The 18,583-nt window shown below is 38.0% G+C and overlaps 1 protein-coding gene across 2 annotated transcripts in view; it reads right to left on the reverse strand.

Annotated features, from left to right (window-relative positions):
• Window positions 1-18,583, reverse strand: part of SLC16A10 (solute carrier family 16 member 10) — a 117,812-nt gene that overhangs the window by 31,079 nt on the left and 68,150 nt on the right. For both annotated transcript variants that reach the window (XM_012753075.3, XM_012753074.2), the window contains exons 2-3: window positions 17,920-18,064; window positions 13,244-13,697 (exon numbers count right to left, since the gene is read on the reverse strand). In XM_012753075.3, coding sequence (XP_012608529.2) covers window positions 13,244-13,697; window positions 17,920-18,064 — 599 coding nt within the window. The remainder of the gene's footprint in view (window positions 1-13,243; window positions 13,698-17,919; window positions 18,065-18,583) is intronic.

Below are 18,583 nucleotides of genomic sequence, written 5' to 3' on the forward strand. Positions count from 1 at the left end.
TCTTACTTCTTTTATGCATAATGTGTTTTATTTCTCTTTACTTCTTTTATTTCTCTTTTATGTTACAGGTGGGACATTACTGATTTTTTTTTAAATCATGTGGTAGGTTTCATTATCCAGGAATTTTATTTCAGAAGAGAAAAGGTGGCACTAGGTATAGCACTTCTCTATACATTCCAGGGTTGCTGTGAAGGTGAGAGTGATGCAGAGCTTAGAACACAACTCACAAGAGAAGGGACAGGGCATTAGGTAATTCCTAACCCTAGGCAATTCCTAGCCCATCATTCAGAGGAGGCCCTGTGGCCTGAAGAGCTGGAGCAAGGGGACACCTGGCAGGGAAGAATGCTTGAGGCATTACCTGGGAGGTAAGAACTTTCCTCTGTGAAAATACTAGATAGGGCAAGGTCAGGAACTATGAGAAGTCCCTGAGGCAGCTACTGAGGAGTAAGGAGTATATAAAAGAAAACCAAACTCACATAAGCAGAGACAACAATTAAGTAGGGACAGGAGCACTTGACTTACGTCAAGGACGTTATAATGCTTCATAAATTCAATCATCAATCTATGGTAGCATTCTAAATCTGACAGACATGCCTCAAGAGGGATGTGGGCATCTGTTAGCCTACATGCTGGGCTGTGGTCACCCTCAGGCATCCCATTCTTCTGGAAAGCTGCTGTGAGAGTATGAGAGGCATAGGTGTATTACTTAACCTCAGCAGGACTCATTGTGCATCTCTTCCCATCTATTTCCATACCTTTAAGTTATTCCACATTGAAACTAATCTAGATAATCATAAAATCACTTTTAGTTCTCTTATGTAAGATTTAAATCGCATCCTGTCACTAACTATACATGTGTGACCTGAGAAAGTCTCTTGACCAACTAACTCCTTTCCCTGTAAGATGGGGATAAACTCTTCTCACCTTCGGGGATTACATACTCAAGAGCAAAGAAAAAAAAGCACTTGAACATAAAGTGCTATTAGAATGTAAAGTAGTCATGAGTAATTAGTAGACCTTGTACACTTCAGTGACTCAACCAGCCTATAAACTCAACCTGAAATCAGGAAAGGAAGGAAGGGAAGGAAGGGAAGGAAGGAAGGGAGGGAAGGAAGGAAGGGAAGGAAGGAAGGGAAGGAAGGAAGGGAGGGAAGGAAGGGAGGGAAGGGAGGGAGGGAAGGGAGGGAGGGAAGGGAGGGAGGGAGGGAGGGAGGGAGGGAGGGAGGGAGGAAGGAAGGAAGGAAGGAAGGAAGGAAGGAAGGAAGGAAGGAAGGAAGGAAGGAAGGAAGGAAGGAAGGAAGGAAGGAAGGAAGGAAGGAAGGAAGGAAGGAAGGAAGGAAGGAAGGAAGGAAGGAAGGAAGAAAGAAAGAAAGAAAGAAAGAAAGAAAGAAAGAAAGAAAGAAAGAAAGAAAGAAAGAAAGAAAGAAAATGTATCAAGTGCCCGGCACTAGCAAGATGCTGGGGGTGGGGGGGCTGGAGCATCGACAAGGAGACTGTCCCTATCCTTGTGGAGTATCCAGTCTACCTACCTATTCCTTCCTTAGCATTTCCTGAGGTGTCAGGACACTTCCACACAAAACTCCCCAATGTATTTTGTAGATAAATCCACAGTTTTCACCAGCCTTTCCCATACTTACATAGAATACATTACATAATATAAGGCCCCTAACAAAAATACACTATTGCTGCTTTTCAATTTAAGTTAAAATTGGGTATTTTAAAATCTTGTATATTTCTTCCCCCCCTCCATAAATTTTAAATATTTTAGAGGTTTGGGACCGACATTCTAGGGATAATTTCCACACCTGAGTAAACCATGCAACATTTCTAAAAACTACTGTTCAATTATCTATAAATATTTATTTTTGGGTAACTAAGTATAATTTGGAACACATAACAAACTTGCTCTGTCTTACTAAAAGCAGCAGCTCTGTTTTAGTTTAATTATTTGTATATGACCCGTTTTCTAGATTTCTTATGTTAATTTTATCCTCTTCTCCTATCAAGCTCCTATGCTAATATATTGCATTTTGAAAAGAAAAATATTCTTTAAAAAAACTAGCTTGTTTTGGTGAGAGTGTTCTATAAATATTTAACTTTACCAGTAATGAGTCACAAGTGGTCAGAGAAATAAAGGTCCTTATTCATCTCAAGTAGGAGAATGCTGGTGAATACTGCCTAAGGCACAAAACTGATAAATGGGCAAATTTTCACTAACCTGAATAGCCAAATTGCAGCAGATGTTGAGATCTGAAGGGAAATAAATGCAAGGTTAGAAAAGCTAGAAGAGCAAGAAAAGCATAGATATCATTGAAAAAAATCTGAAAAAAAGTGGGAACAAAGTGGAGGAGAGAAGATGTCTAATCATTCACTTCAATAACCACACAAGAACTGAGTAATACTAGCATATTATTAGGAGAGCTATGTAGTTAATAAAGTATATGAAGGAAAAAAACAATGATTGGCTCCTACAGCAAAGTATGCAAGAATTTTTCATTTTCAACATGCAGATTTTAACATAATAGATAAAAATAAGTTGGATAAAAAATTCAACTGTTGACTGGCTTTAAAGATAGAGATCGGAGAAATTCTACGTTATAGGTAAGGGCAACAAGAGGCTGTTTTATTTTTGTATGTTCCAAGTACCTAATAAGCTGCCCTTCACCCATAGGATGTGCTTATTATTACCTCCTCAATGAGGCTGTCCCTGACTGCCCAAAGTAGTCTCCCTTCATCACCTTCCATCTCATTTTGCTTCCTTCACAGAAAATATCACTTTTTGAAAACTACCTGTTTCTTTATGTGCTTACTTGTTTATAGAGCTCTGCGAGAGAGACAGCATCTGTTCTCATCACTGCAGTCCCCACACCTGGAATGCTCCTGGCACACAAACAAATGAATGCTTGAATCTGTTCAACTGATTTGTAATTAGAGGAAGTCACATACATACAAAAACGAAAACAGTGACAGAATGGAATAACCCATTCTAAATCTATTCTTTTGGTACTCCTGCCACTTACTGTGCAAGCTTGAGAAAAGTAAACCTCTCTGAACCTCAAGTTCTTATCTATTAGTAGGAGAACCAGTATTAGCACGACTTTCCTCATAAAGGTTACTGTGATAGCTGAATCAGAAAAGGTATGCAGGGTTGGGTGCAGTGGCTCATGCCTGTAATCCTAGCACTCTGGGAGGCTGAGGCGGGCGGATTGCTCGAGGTCAGGAGTTCGAAACCAGCCTAAGCAAGAGCAAGACCCCGTCTCTACTATAAATAGAAAGAAATAAATTGGCCAACTAATATATATAGAAAAAATTAGCCAGGCATGGTGGTACATGCCTGTAGTCCCAGCTACTTGGGAGGCTGAGGCAGTAGGATTGCTTGAGCCCAGGAGTTTGAGGTTACTGTGAGCTAGGCTGACGCCACGGCACTCACTCTAGCCTGGGCAACAAAGTGAGACTCTGTCTCAAAAAAAAAAAAAAAAAAAGAAAAGGATGTGTAAAGTAAATACCTTCATATCCTTTTTGGAAGTTCATTGGGAAAAGAATGAACAAATGAAATGAAATAATGAATGAAACATTTCCAGGCCACATAACAACAAAAAAGTAAAAGAAATGTATGTAAGGGGTCATAAGTGTATTTAATCAGCACACGTGAATCTCAATGGGTAAATTCTGATATTTAGATTAATATATTATACAAATAACCTTGTGTAAAAAAATTTATAAGCCTATTTGTGAATGAAAAATAGAAAAACAAAAATGAAAATCTGGCCGGGCGCTGTGGCTCACGCCTGTAATCCTAGCTCTTGGGAGGCCGAGGCGGGCGGATTGCTCAAGGTCAGGAGTTCAAAACCAGCCTGAGCAAGAGCGAGACCCCGTCTCTACTATAAATAGAAAGAAATTAATTGGCCAACTGATATATATATAAAAAATTAGCCGGGCATGGTGGCGCATGCCTGTAGTCCCAGCTACCCGGGAGGCTGAGGCAGAAGGATCACTGGAGCCCAGGAGTTTGAGGTTGCTGTGAGCTAGGCTGACGCCATGGCACTCACTCTAGCCTGGGCAACAAAGCGAGACTCTGTCTCAAAAAAAAAAAAAAAAAAAAAAAAAAAAAAAAAAAAAAAAAAAAAAAAAAAAAAATGAAAATCTGAAAATCTTGATAAAAAAGTAATGTGATTACTTTTTATTATGCAACGTACCAAAATATTATGCATATCTAATAAATATAAAAGTAACAATCAACATAAAGATAATTAGAATAATAAACCAAAACCAAGAATAAAAAGAAAGGAGGAAGAAAGTAAAGAAAGAAAAAAGAAAGTAAACAAATCCTTTAAACTCTAGTACTTAAGCTTCCAGGCCAAAAACAAAATTAAAAGTTTAAGCCCAACTATTTTAATCTGGTTACAATGCAAAGAAGACTAAGATAGTGCAACTCTTCAATCATACAACTCCATTTTAACACATTGACTGCCACACTAGAAATAAAAATTTTTTCCCTGGGACCACAGTGTTTTATTAAAACAAAATGATCTTTCTAATTTGTTATTGTTTTATTGTTTTCGGTGCATGAACTATATCCAACACAATCCATGCTTTTAGAAGTAAATTGTCAATATTAATTGTAACAATAAGAACATCAACAGGTAAGATTTTCACAAACCAACTGCAGGGTTTTGCTTCATGAGGTCCCGGGCTCAAAACTAGCCTAAGTTAAATACAATTCATGTGGCACTTAATGTGTTAAATCAGTAAGTAATGTTTCCAACATTTCACAACCATCATCCACAAGGTTGGGGACATGTAATGGATCCCAAGGCTTTGCTTCTGTCAGAACCTTATAGTGAACAGAGATAAACACAACCAATAGGAGAGGTCAGCTTGAGCAGCTCATTCCTGGCCCAGCGTACAGTGACCTTTAGTTTATAAGGATATCACTGTGAGCCTTGCATTATCACAAACAATCTGCCACACAGCAACCCGGACCCTGAGCTCAAATATATCCACGAAAGAAAGACAGCAAAGCCAGTACAACCATTACTGGCAATTCTAAAGAAATAGGCTGTGTCAAAATGGCAAGGCAACCGCCTGATTGAGAAATGAACCCTTATGAGTTGACCAGGGTTAGGAAAGAAAACAATTTCATTCCTCTAATAATTCTATTTCTACTATGTACACATTTACAGTTTAAGCTTTAATAAGCTTCCATTTATTTTCCATGGATATTCTTGGATATTACACCCAGGTCTGCTACTTTTTTACCAATTTGACTTTTGGCAAGCAAATTAATCTTTCTGTGCCTAAGTTCCTTTACACCTTCCTTTTTGACGGAAAAAAAGGAATGCAATTAAGTGACTTGTACAATTCCTTTTAGCTCCTACATTGTTACGCTTTTCTGGCAGGCTTTTAAATATTTTATTTAAATGTCACACTTTTTTTTCCCCTCACCAACCCTGGTCTAATAAATGCCACACTTTTAAGAAGACCCAAGCTCAACCCTGGCTGCACCATGTACCAGCTGTGCAAGCTTAAACAAATTGTCTCACCATACCAAGTCTGGTGCTTTTCCTACTAAATGGAAGCACTGATGTTGCCTATCTCACAGGATGGTCCTGAGACTCCACTGAGAGACAATGTTGGGAGCTTCTTGTAAACTGAAATGTTAATAAAAATGTAGGCAATCAAAAAGAAATGTGGGAAATCAATAAATGTTACATTTGTTTAAAAGAAATTTGTGGTTTAGAGCAAACCCTTGCATGGCTTTGAGGATTGGACATGCAAAATCTTAAACTGTGCTCTGAAGCCTGGATGCTACAATTGTTCTTACCATTTTAAGAAAAAAAAATCAGTTCAATTTGACATGGATGCAGAGATAGATAGATTACATAATTGTCCATGTTTGTCATTTGGCACCTCCAAATTGGCAGGTATTGCCCTTTATCTTTCCATCTATTTACTTATTTTTTGGAGACAGGGTCTTCCTCTGTTGCCCAGGCTAGAGTAAGTGGTGTGATCAAAGGCTCACCACAGCCTTGAACTCCTGGGCTCAAGGGATCCTCCTCAGCCAGGCACCCCAGTAGTTAGGCATGCACCACCATGTCCAGCTAATTTTTGTTTGTTTTTTGTTGATACAGGTCTCTATGTGTTGCTCAGGCTGGTCTTCAACTCCTGGCCTCAAATAAACCTCCTGCCTTGGCCTCTCAAAAGTACTGCGATTACAGGTGTGAGCCATAGCACCTAGCTGGAATTGCCCTTTAAATGAGCTTTTTTGCAATTTATTATGAGGGTATATAAACTTCCTAATTATAAGTGAGCTGCCTAAGGGGAGAGGGGAAAAAAGAGTCAGATAGATATAATAAGGATAGAAAGGGAGCAAAGCACGGGGGAAATGAATAGTAACATGGGCAGCTGAGAACTAACACGTCAGGGACATGCAAGACTCTTTGGGTGAAGGTTCTTTCTGATAGCATGAATAAGGCCTGTTTCTCTATATGTTCTATAATCCTCAGAGTGACTGCATGGGCTTCTCTAAAAAGATGCCTCAGAACTTGGAGATAATAAGGTTAAATCAGCAGAAAGGTGCTCTCAACGAATCAGACAACTCTCCATGCCCCACTGCCAGTCACCTCATAAATGTCAGGCAAAAGCCAATGTCTAACTGCACAAAGGGAAGATTCTTGAAATTAAGATTTCTATTTCTATTTAGCCTATAACAGTTTTATTTTCTAATTGATACAAAAATCATGAAAGGACTCTTACCTCATCAGCTAATTTAGGTTTCTCAAACTTGAACAAACTTTAATTTGATTATCAATCCAACGATTTGATAGATAAGCAAATATCCATATTACAGTTGAAATTTAAAATTATTCAAAGTATACTACATTTTATAAAATAAAACCCGAGGTATTTACAAATAAAACAAAACAAAAAAACCTAGTGAAATTTACACACTAACAACAGGGAACCATTTTACAACACACCAACTCTTTAGAGCCCTCTCAGGGGACTAATAATCCACCCGTGGCCTTGGAGAGTTTACATGCAACTCTAAGTTTCAAGCAGTTTACTTTTGTTCATTGTCCTGCAATAGTATTTACGTTAATCAAATAAAAGATAGATCTTGCTATAAATCTGTGTATGTGCCCATTTTTGTTCTCTGCTATGCTTTATGTTCACTGTAGAAAGCAAAATTGAACACAAAGCTATATATGGTCCATGTTCTGCTCATTATAGGTTGTAAAAAGTAAGTTTGCATGGCCTCAATTTTCTCCTATTCACAATGTACTAGAGATCAAAAGGGAAGATGTTAGGGCTGGAAATAAGGTTACATGATATCTTTTCATTCCCCTTACACCACAACAAGCTGGATGCCTCCAGAGTCCTCTCCCTGTCTGCAAAGCACACTCTGAATGCTGGGACAGCTCAACATGGCCTCTATTCTTAGTTTTCAGAGAACAGAAGGGAAATTTGCAAGGCAAAGAAAACTTTTGTCTAGGCCCAGTATGGCTGAAAATAGCAGCACGCCCATCTCTGAGGTGACTTGATGAATAGCAGATTCCTTCATAAAATGAACATGGGACTTAGACTATGTGTCCCAGACCTGTGTTCAAATCTAGCTTTAAGAATAACTCAGTGAGTGACCTTGAACAAGCTCTGCTTCACAGAATCATTTCCTTGGCTCTAAGTATGTTATTTATTATACTTATTACACTCATCCTTGCGACGGTTATGTGAAAATGCTTGACACATAATGGATTCTTGGCAAATGATACCTGAATCTTCCTTTGTGGAGGCCACAGAAGGACGAAATCTTGCATGCTGCTCCTACTTGCATGGCTCAGTGCCCTGAGCTCTGGCCTGCAGCAGCATTCCTGCTCTGACCACTTGAGTGCAGATGCTCTGGCCAGTGAGGTCTGACCCATGGCAGCATCTCTCTCGTATTGCTCAAAGCTAAAAAATATCTCTTGAGGTACCACATACCATTCATTGATTTTTATGCCTCAAAATTTCATTTCCAATTTAAAAATACAACTTTTTTCTTTTCTTTTTTTCTTTGTTTCTTTTTTTTGAGACAGCAACTCACTCTGTTGCCCAGGCTAGAGTGTGCTGGCATCCTTAAAAACTCACTACACCCTCAAACTCCTGAGCTCAAGCGATTCTCTTACCCTAGCCTCCCAAGTAGCTGGGACTACAGGTGTGCACCACCACACTCAGCTAATTTTTTCTATTTTTAGGAGAGACAGGGTCTAGCTCTTGCTCAGGCTGGTGTCAAACTCTTGAACTCAAGAAATCCTTCCCCCTTGGCCTCTCAGAATGCTAGGATTATAGGTGTGAGCCACCATGCCTGGCCCTAGGTTAAAGTTTCATTTGAAGAACAGTTAATTACTATCAGCCACAAAATCAATCCACTTATATTTTATAGTGGAGGTTTTTTTTTTAACAAGTTAATGAACACATGTATTATAGATTTCAACATATGAGTCAGTCATCTTCTTGATAGAAAACTATGTTCCTCTAAAACTTTACAACTAAAATTTGCCCTAGTAGTGATGGTCTAGAGTCAAAGAACAGAGGTACCAAACAGCTGATTTTCAAGGTGAGTAGCAGGGGAGAGATATAAAAGCAATTGAAACTAAATCATTACCCTCACATTGGGAATGGAGCACATCATGCCAGTGAGAAAAGTTCTCATCTGACTGATGCGGCCCTGTGCTCAGTGCTCCAGCAAAGCTGCATTCGTAGACCTGTGGCCGGGCTATGGGTCTGCATCCTGTATCTCATCCTTACACACCACCCCAGGCTCCTTGAGATTTCATGGGGTACTGAAGACACAGTTGCCTCAGAGGCACAGAAATTTCTTCTATTTATCTTAAAATTTCAGCATGGGCATATAAAGCTGTGTGTCAAAGCGAAACACATCAACTCTCTCCTTCATCAACAGGCAGCATTAGTGGTTACCCAATTATTCTGAGGTTTGCAAGTTTGAGCTTACTTGTTGAATAAGTATTGAATGAATAAGCATACCATTATGTCCTATTAGTACAAAATGTGAAAAATCATTATGGCATCAAAGTGGGGAATTTTGAAGATTAAAAAGGTGAGAAAGTGAATGTTGCTCATTAGTATCACTTTAGACTTGCCCATCATATATCCATTAAACAAATATTAGAGCACCCACTATGTGTTAGGCACTGTGCTAGATGCTTGGGATCTTTCAATGAACACAACAGAGAAAGATCCTTACCTTCATGGGGCTTACGTTCTAGCAGACGTATATACATAGATAATAAGCAATTATCATAATAAATAAGTAAACTATATACTATGTTAGAAGGTATTAACTGCTATGAAAAAATAAAAGCAGTAGTGGGAGAGGGTTTAAGATACTGTAGGGATAGAGGGCAGAGGGAGTTTTAACCAGGTGGTCAAGGTAAACTAGATTAAAAGGTGAACAGCAAGAGCAGAGTGAGCAAGGTGGACAGGGACAGAAGAGCTCAGAGGGATAAAGGGAGCCAGATCATGGAGGACTTTGACACCACTGCATTCTAGCCTGGGCAACAGAGCAAGACCCTGTCTCAAAATAAAAACAATGCAAGGCGTGGTAGTCCACACCTGTAATCCTAGCACTCTGGGAGGCCCAGGCAGGAGGATCACTTGAGGTCAGGAGTTTGAGACCAGCCTGAGCAAGAACGAGACCCCATCTCTACTAAAAAATAGAAAAAAAAAAAAAATGAGCCAGGCAACTAAAAAAACAATAGAAAAAACTACCCAGGCATGGTGGCACTTGCCTGTAGTCCCTGCTACTTGGGGAGGCTGAGGCAGGAGGATCACTTGAGCCCAGGAGTTTGAGGTGGCTGTGAGCTAGACTGCTGCCACGGCACTCTAGGCCAGACAACAGAATGAGAATCTGTCTCAAAGAAAACAAAAACAAAAATAAAACAAAAGCCTCAGATCTATCTTACTTCAGAAGCTTTACCTTCTCTGTCCCTGCCCAGGAATAGGATGATTTTTATTTGCTGCAGGCTTGAATGAATGCATCTTCAAAAAGTGTGCAATTTGGTTTCTTCTCAGATTCTTTACAGATAAATTACATATTTCTAAATGAAAACAGTTTTCAAATTGGAGAAAAATGAATTAACTCATTGACTACGGTATGATTAGCAATTCCTATTATACCCATTTCACAAATGGCTAAGCAAAAACACAAGAGATTAAATAATGGTGTTCACAGCCACTGTTCACAGTGGCTCATGCCTGTAACCCTAGCAGTTTGGGAGGCCAAGGTGAAAGGATTGCTTGAGGCCAGGAATTCGAGACCAGCCTGAGCATGAGTGAGACCCTGTCTCCACAAAAAAAAATAGAAAAATCAGCCAGACATGGTGGCACGTGCCTGTAGTCCCAGCTGCTCAGGATCCTGGAGCTCAGGAGTTTGAGGTTGCAGTGAGTTATGTACTCTAGCCCATGTGATAGAGCAAGACCCTGACTCAAAAATGATGTCCACATAGCTGATTAAATTCTTTGTCTTTTTCCTTTCTATAATATCACAATTTGAATTTTTTGAAGAAACCAACAAATATGGCTATGGCAAACTATGGCAGAGTGAATATACTGTCATTGGAGGCAGAACCTTTACCTTTAAACCGACTATACAATACTGTTACTTACATAAAAGTACTACATTAATAATTATTAGTCACTACCTCTGTGACCTGGAGCAGTCATTTAACTTGTCAGTGCTTTCATGTTCTCATTTGTGAAATAAGGATGATATACATCACAGGTATTACATTGTTGAAGATTAAATAAGAGAACATATTAACACATAAAAGTGATCCATAAACTGTAATCATTTTTATGATGACAGTTACTAGGTTTTATGCTCCTTCATGCCCCTTTATGCCTTAAATGTGTGTCCCCTTCAACAATCAATAAAGGGTTTAATATGACTTGAATATCATCTACTAGTCTATGGAAGGATTTGAGATACCTTTTCCCTGTCTAAGAAGGAAACTAACTAGTGCCTCATTCCATGAAGCCTGGGTTAAATATCCATAATTCAAACCTTAAATTACAGCGAAGTAACAAACTAAGTGCATTGCCAAAGATGAGATTTAAATAGCTTGCAAGGCATTTAACAGTCTGGTGTTTCCTCTACAGTGTGGCTTTCAGTGCTATAAAATTTGACAAAGAGAAAAACCCAAAGGAAAAATGTCAACACATTTTATAAGAAAACATGCCTGGAAGGAGGGAGAGCAGAAAAAAGGCATGGTTTGTTAATAAGAGTTAGTAAAGATTTTATTGTTGTGTGTACTGATTTATCATCTCCTGATTACAATAGTATCTATAACATTGTCTAACTTATCAACCACTACGAAATTTACCTTTAGAAATAATATACTTATTAAATTTCCTTAGGCATACTCATCTTCCCCCCAAGAAGATGGACACATTTGGTGGTATCCAGGGAAGTGGCCCAATATGCTATTAATACGGTACTAGATTTGCTACCAGATAAGCTTAAATGAAGGGAACCAAGCCTTGCTCTGCTGTTTACTACAAGTAATTCTTGTTACATGATTTAACATAGAAATGTTAATGATGGATGTGTTTTACAGTCTGTAAAACAGAGGCTAATATTGTTTATTTTGCCTACTCCACAGGTTTATTGTGAAGGTGAAATGAAGTAATATATGCACAATTAATTCACAAATTGTAAATATATAACCAGAAATACCTAGATAGTAATCTACCACTTGACCTTTGGTAAACATCTCGTATGAGCAAAGCTGAGATACAGACTTCCCTGCATATGTTCACCTAGTAGTACCAAAGAGAATTTTTTTTTTAAAAAAAGAATTTCTATTCATCTGTGAGAAAGGATACAATAAAGAAGTAGGTTGGTAAAAGTTGATCCTTCCTCAATAGATCCATATTTCAACAAAAATTAGCTTCAGATGGTTCAGCTATACCTTCCTTCAAGTGTGAAAAAAGTGTGACTATCAGATTAGGACATAGCCATATACATGTGTGACAGGGGTCACATACAAGGTCATTTTACCTAGTACCTCACTCAGTCTCTGGAAATTATCAAGTGGCTCAAAGTACTAAAATCTCGTCCTTCCCCATGTCTCCTCATTCGTCATCCCAGTAGCTTCCTCAACTCCCCTGGCAAGAAGAGAATAGGAGAATTGAGAAATTAAAATTATTCTTAAAACCAGAACATGCCTACCAACTCTCTTCATGTTTCCTAGCCTAATTCCTTTCTGAACTACACTAATAACTGATGTATTTGGTTGATGTTATAGTTACTAACTAACCTCTTGAGCCCAGTAATTCTTTGAACTGCTGTTATTAACTTTCACCAAAGCTCTTACCTAAAGAAAAATCGTACAAATGTCCATAAGTAGACTGTAAGCTGGAAAAGAGCCAAGTTCACGCACATAGTACACACACAAAAAAGTATGCCAGTGTCATTTTTATTATTTATCATCTATGTTGAACTATAAATACATTTTCAGTCATAACAGTAAGAAAAAAGGAAGAAACATAATAAGCACTTCTGAGCAAATTTTGCCAGGGGCAAATACTTTAGACACTGCTTATTCTGGTTTCAGTATAAAAAGGCTGAAGTTTGTCTCTTTGAAAAAGAAATAAACAATATAAATTGCTTGAGCACTTGAAATCCTAATTTCCTATAAAACTCTAGCTCTCTTCCCTCACTTAGAACTTGCTTAACATTTCTCTACTATTCCTCTGAATGAATTCCCATTTTCCCAGAAGTGTCCCACAAGTAGATGTAATGCTTCTTTGTGTCAAAGCCATTGGCTTTTTTGCTAATTACCCAATTTCTGCACTCTTCCATTGAAAAATAATTTACTAATGTTGGCAGAATAACTATACCAGCCTTGTTCCTGATAAGAGCCACTTGAAGAAAAAGTTATCTATCAAAGGTTTTATATTGATGTAATCTGTTCCAAGATTTTAGCTTTCCTTTTTTAAAAAATTGCTTTTGTTTGTTTGGGTTTGGGGTTTTTTAAAATACCAAAGTGAACCATGAAATATACTCTCTGTTTAATGGTCTAACAAATGTGTTGACGTTGTCTTGAGAGATCTTTCAAGAGTCCCCAGATTACAACCAGGATGTTTGAGGCCAACTTCAACCTGATCTATCTTGCTCTGCAAAGAAATTTTCTGTATGAAATAATAATACCCATTATCAGCAAAGTTGAAGAAGCATACTCACCAAGTGAACATAAGGCACAAAGTATCCAAAAAGTGCAAGTGGTATTCCAACTGCCCACACTGCATAAGCTGTCACCTTGAAGAGGCCAAAATTGAAAATTTTTTTTGGAGGATTGAACTTTCTCCTGGAAAAGAGGGAGGATCCGCTGCTTCCACTCTCTTTATCTTTGGTACTGGAAGTAAGAGGTCGGTAAGTAAAACCAGCCAGAAAGAGAACAAACATGAAGATGCAGAGGACCCTCAGTGTGTAAAAGAGGCCCACGCTGTCAATTAGAACCCTTAAAAGCAAAGGTAGCAAAATTGTGAAGATACTGCTGCCAGCAGTGACAATGCCATTCACCAGTCCAAGGCGCTTCTTGAAATAGTGTCCCAAAATAACCAATGAAGGCTGGTATGCAAAGGAGCAGCCGCAGGCAAATATGATTCCATAGGTTAGGTACAGAGGCTCGATGGACCTGTATAAAGATGAAAAAGATGGAAAGTAGCTTTGATTATTTATTATTTATTTATTTATTTTGAGACAGAGTCTCACTTTGTTGCCCAGGCTAGAGTGAATGCCGTGGCGTCACCCTAGCTCACAGCAACCTCAAACTCCTGGGCTCAACCAACCCTTCTACCTCAGCTTCCCAAGTAGCTGGGACTACAGGCATGTGCCACCATGCCCGGGTAATTTTTTCTATATATATTAGTTGACCAATTAATTTCTTTTCTATTTATATATATATATATTTTTTTTTGCCACCAATTTCTTTCTATTTATAGTAGAGACGGGGTCTCACTCTTGCTCAGGCTGGTTTCAAACTCCTGACCTTGAGCAATCCTCCCGCCTCAGCCTCCCAGAGTGCTAGGATTACAGGCATGAGCTTTGATTATTTTTATCATGTGCTTGGTAGAAGAAAATCTTATAGTAAGTATTTTCTGCAGATAAAAACCAAACCAGGCCGGGCGTGGTGGCTCACGCCTGTAATCCTAGCACTTTGGGAGGCCGAGGCGGGCGGATTGCTCAAGGTCAGGAGTTCGAAAGCAGCCTGAGCGAGACCCCGTCTCTACCAAAAATAGAAATAAATTAATTGACCAACTAAAAATATATATACAAAAAATTAGCCAGGCATGGTGGCGCATGCCTGTAGTCCCAGCTACTTCGGGAGGCTAAGGCAGTAGGATCGCTGAGCCCGGGAGTTTGAGGTTGCTGTGAGCTAGGCTGACGCCATAGCGCCATAGTGACGCACTCACTCTAGCCTGGGCAACAAAGTGAGACTCTGTCTCAAAAAAAAAAAAAAAAAAAAAACCAGGAAAAATTAATAAATGAAGAATGTAGCATTAAAAATACTTTAATCAAGTCTAAATGTGTGAAAAGTGACCATTAAGGCCATCAGCGATTTTGTTCCTCCTCTTTCCATGGCTTTCAGGTGAACCAACACAGAACTGGATAAGAACTGAGCTCTCTATAGCTCAGAAATAAAGGTCAGTGCCAGGAAGGGCCTCAGTAAAACTGACAGTGATTACACAAACCTAGTCTCAATTAAACTTTTTTCAAACTTAGAATTTAACTACGAAAATGCATTATTTCATGGAGTTTTTCCAGGTACCTACTAAGCAATCTAGTAAAAGAAAAGGCTGCATTTGATGTTTTCTCTCCAAGGTTATGTGAGAAACATTTACACAGAGGAACGGTTGTGCCTCATTTTTGTTGGCCTAAAGGCTGTAGACCAACCTTCGCCCTGTTTTGCACTGTTCCCAGTATTGTGCAAGATAACAAGAGAAATCATATTCTGATTGCAGAAAGACTAAATTAAGTGTGTTCCAATAGTGATCCCAGTTTGTAAGTTTTAAAGCCACGTATGTCTCAAAAGAATAATGGATTAAAGAATTGTGTAGTTTAACCAAATAACTTAATTGTACATCTCTTAAATAGGTAAAGGATCATATCATTTATGTTCTCTGAAACAATTAAGGAGTAAAACTAAAGTTTTTGAAAAGGCTATTTATAAGTTATAAAGGTGAATAATTTATTATTAATAGAAACTAAGATAAAGTTGGTTAATAATTAAATTTTTGATTATAATGTAATTACCTAGCAATATGTTGAGGTACTCACAAGGAACTCTAGAATCTGATAAACTTGAGGCCTGTCAGCAATCCTCTCTCTGAGATGCCCTTCCCCCTCTATTTTTTTATTTTACTTATTTAATTTTTTTTTTCTTTTCCCACCTTCATGACTTTATCTAACTCTACTTTCCCCCTCTATTAATCCATGTCTAGCACCATCTTTAAATCAGACTCAGTAGTTACTTCTAGGCTTTTCTAAATTAACCTCATCTCACTCTGATTATCTTTTACTGAATCTCTACCTTTTATTCAACAAACATATTAAGCAGCTACTATGTACTGGGCACTTGGCAAAAAAAGATATTAAAAATGTAGTTTTGCCTTCAAGATACTCATGCCTTTTTCACTTCTAAATTTTCACCTCAGTAACGAATGGTTGAAGTTGTTGGAGTTTGACAACTGAGTAAGTGCAATGTACATCAGCAAGTTTGTGGGATACCAATCGTGTGCAAAATGGATTCAAAGAAGGGACACTGATGTGACCTGAGGTGCTGGAGAAGGTTTTCTTCATAAGGCAGAACTGGAATGACAGGAAAAGTGGATCTACCACTCAGCACTTAGAATTCACAACACATTTCTTCTTGCTCCTATATACTGCTCTGAAATTTTGGTAGCCTTTGACCAGCAGGTTACGTAATGAAATTGAATGAGAAAATATGAGACTATTACATGTAGTAAGGTAAATCTGGTTTCAAGAAATTTTGTTTCACCTGGGGGAGACAGAAGGGGTGAAAGGAGAAAACTGGATGACAACATGAAATATATTTCATAATTTTTACTTCTCAGTGGTCAAAAAAATTCAAAAAATATAGTTTACTTTATGTTTGTATATGGGTTTTGTCTAATAAACTAGGTAATATCTTACATAGGTTTTCTACCTCTCATCTTCTCTCTACAAAAGCCTAAGTGATAACATACTCAGCAAGTGGTAGGGCCACAGGTACTGATAGTAGGTAACCAGAGGCTTCTAGAGCAAAGAATATATCTGATGAGGCATTATTAACACAATGTTATAATGCAGTTAACAAAGAACTAAAAGTAAATGATGTCACAGAATTATCTAAACAGAATACTATTCCAAACAAAACTTGTTTTTCTTTAAACAACTACTATAGAGGAAAAAAAATCATAAAGGTACTTTAAAGATGGAATGGCTATTTTCTACCAAGAAATAAATATAATTTTTAAAAATCCAAATAATATTTCTAAAGAAAGAGGCTTGTTTTAAAGTTGAGGAATGTATATGTGTATGGGGTACGGGGGTTAATAAAACCAAGGATTCTGTTGATTAAATCCTGAATATTTAAAAACTAAAGTCAAATGTAAATTTAACTTATTTTTCCCTAATGATCACAATAATGCTTTTCAACTAAAGCAGCATGAAGACAGCTGGGACAGGAGAGAGGCAGTAAATGAAGAAAAGCCACTGAAGTAGAGAAAGAGGATGGAAATGATCTTAAGAGCTTTTCTTATTAATCACCTCTTGTTAGTCAAAGCTACATACTAAAACTAGTGTTTCTCTTTCTTTTTTTCCCCTCCCTCCTCCCCTCCAAGTATTTCTCTAACTGAGAATTAATTTAAGGGGACTTAATAGGAGAGCTAGAGCTGGAGGGAGAGGTGTTTCTTACAATAATGTGCCCATCAGCTCCTTGCAGTTAGTCCCTCTTTAGTGTACTACATCTTTTCTTCTAATAGACACAGGAAAAGCATATTACAATTTATTTTAAGGTACATTTGACCACTTCAATTTGCCATCGTATTTTTAAATTTTAGCATGTTCTCTTTTTAAAACAACAGACAGAAATTCTCTGAGTTAGAATAAACAGCAAAGTTTTTATCCCATTAATACAAAAAATTTCTTACCAAGCCTATGAACAGCCATTTAAAAAATACCACTTATTATACCCCTTGGGCCTCAGACTGAACTGACTTTAAACTAAAGCCATTGTTTTATTTTGTTTATTTATTTATTTTTTTGAGACAGAGTCTTACTCTGTTACCCAGGCTAGAGTACCGTGGCACCAGCCTAGTTCACAGCAACCTCAAACTCCTGGGCTCAAGTGATCCTCCTGCCTCAGTCTCCCAAGTAGCTGGGACTACAGACATGTGCCACCATGCCCAGCTAATTTTTTCTATATATTTTTAGTTGGCCAATTAATTTCTTTCTATTTTTGGTAGAGACAGGGTCTCGTTCTTGCTCAGGCTGGTCTCAAACTCCTGACCTTAAGCGATCCTCCCACCTCGGCCTCCCAGAGTACTAGGATTACAGGCATGAGCCATACTTATCGTTACTGACCTCTAACTCTTAGGCATGCAAGCAAAAGCATTCAAATTCTCAAGCTCTGATTTGTTGCTGTGAATAACAGTTTGATGTATAAGTCATATTGCTTTAAGTTTTAAGTAATGAAAAGGAGGATCTTTCCTCCTAAACAGCAAAGTTTCTAAAAGTAAAACTTCAAGGTATCTGATAGTTCTTGAAAAGTAACAAAGAAACCAAGTCATTCTCTGCATATCAAGGTGAAATTTTAAAAAGGGGGGGGGAGAGAAAGAAAGAAATCAAATACTTACTTTACAAAAGAACTGGACATGAGTCCAATGAATCCAACAGCAGCACCCACAACAGCTGTTTTCCGACAACCAAATATGTCTGTGAAGACGCTGGCTATTGGGCAGCAAAAGAAAATCATCCCCATGGAGAGAGAACTTACCCATGCTGTAAAAGAGGGGAAAGAACAGGGAACACATTATGACATGCTAAATTATATTTGTACTTATTCCATTGTATATAATACACATTTAGAAAAATATTAAAGCAGAAAAGGTATTACCCAGATTGATGAATAAGAGAAAATTTGGAATAAATTGGTACTTTTAAGAAAAAAAACTCTTGCACAAGTCTTTGTGAATTACTGTGAATTTTGATCTACTGCTAGCCAAATAAGAAAAATTACAGATTTTTATGTCTATTAAACAAGCACTAACAGCAAGACATAATTAAACACAACTTCTTGTCTTGACTATCCTCTTAAAACTTTATTCAGTGGGGGGAAAAATTTACTCTGCCACTAGATGACCACTTCAGCAGGCCTGCATGATTCTTTTGGTCAATGTTAAATATTAATAACAGAAAGGCCTATGGTCTCTTTAGGTAATAAACCCATCTTCACTAGGTAAGCTGCTTCTCCTGTTTTCCATGACCTCCTCTTCCCCTCCTCACCTGAGGGTTCTTTCC

The sequence above is a fragment of the Microcebus murinus genome, chromosome 5 (genome assembly GCF_040939455.1).
Source record: "Microcebus murinus isolate Inina chromosome 5, M.murinus_Inina_mat1.0, whole genome shotgun sequence".
Classification (NCBI taxonomy): domain Eukaryota; kingdom Metazoa; phylum Chordata; class Mammalia; order Primates; family Cheirogaleidae; genus Microcebus; species Microcebus murinus.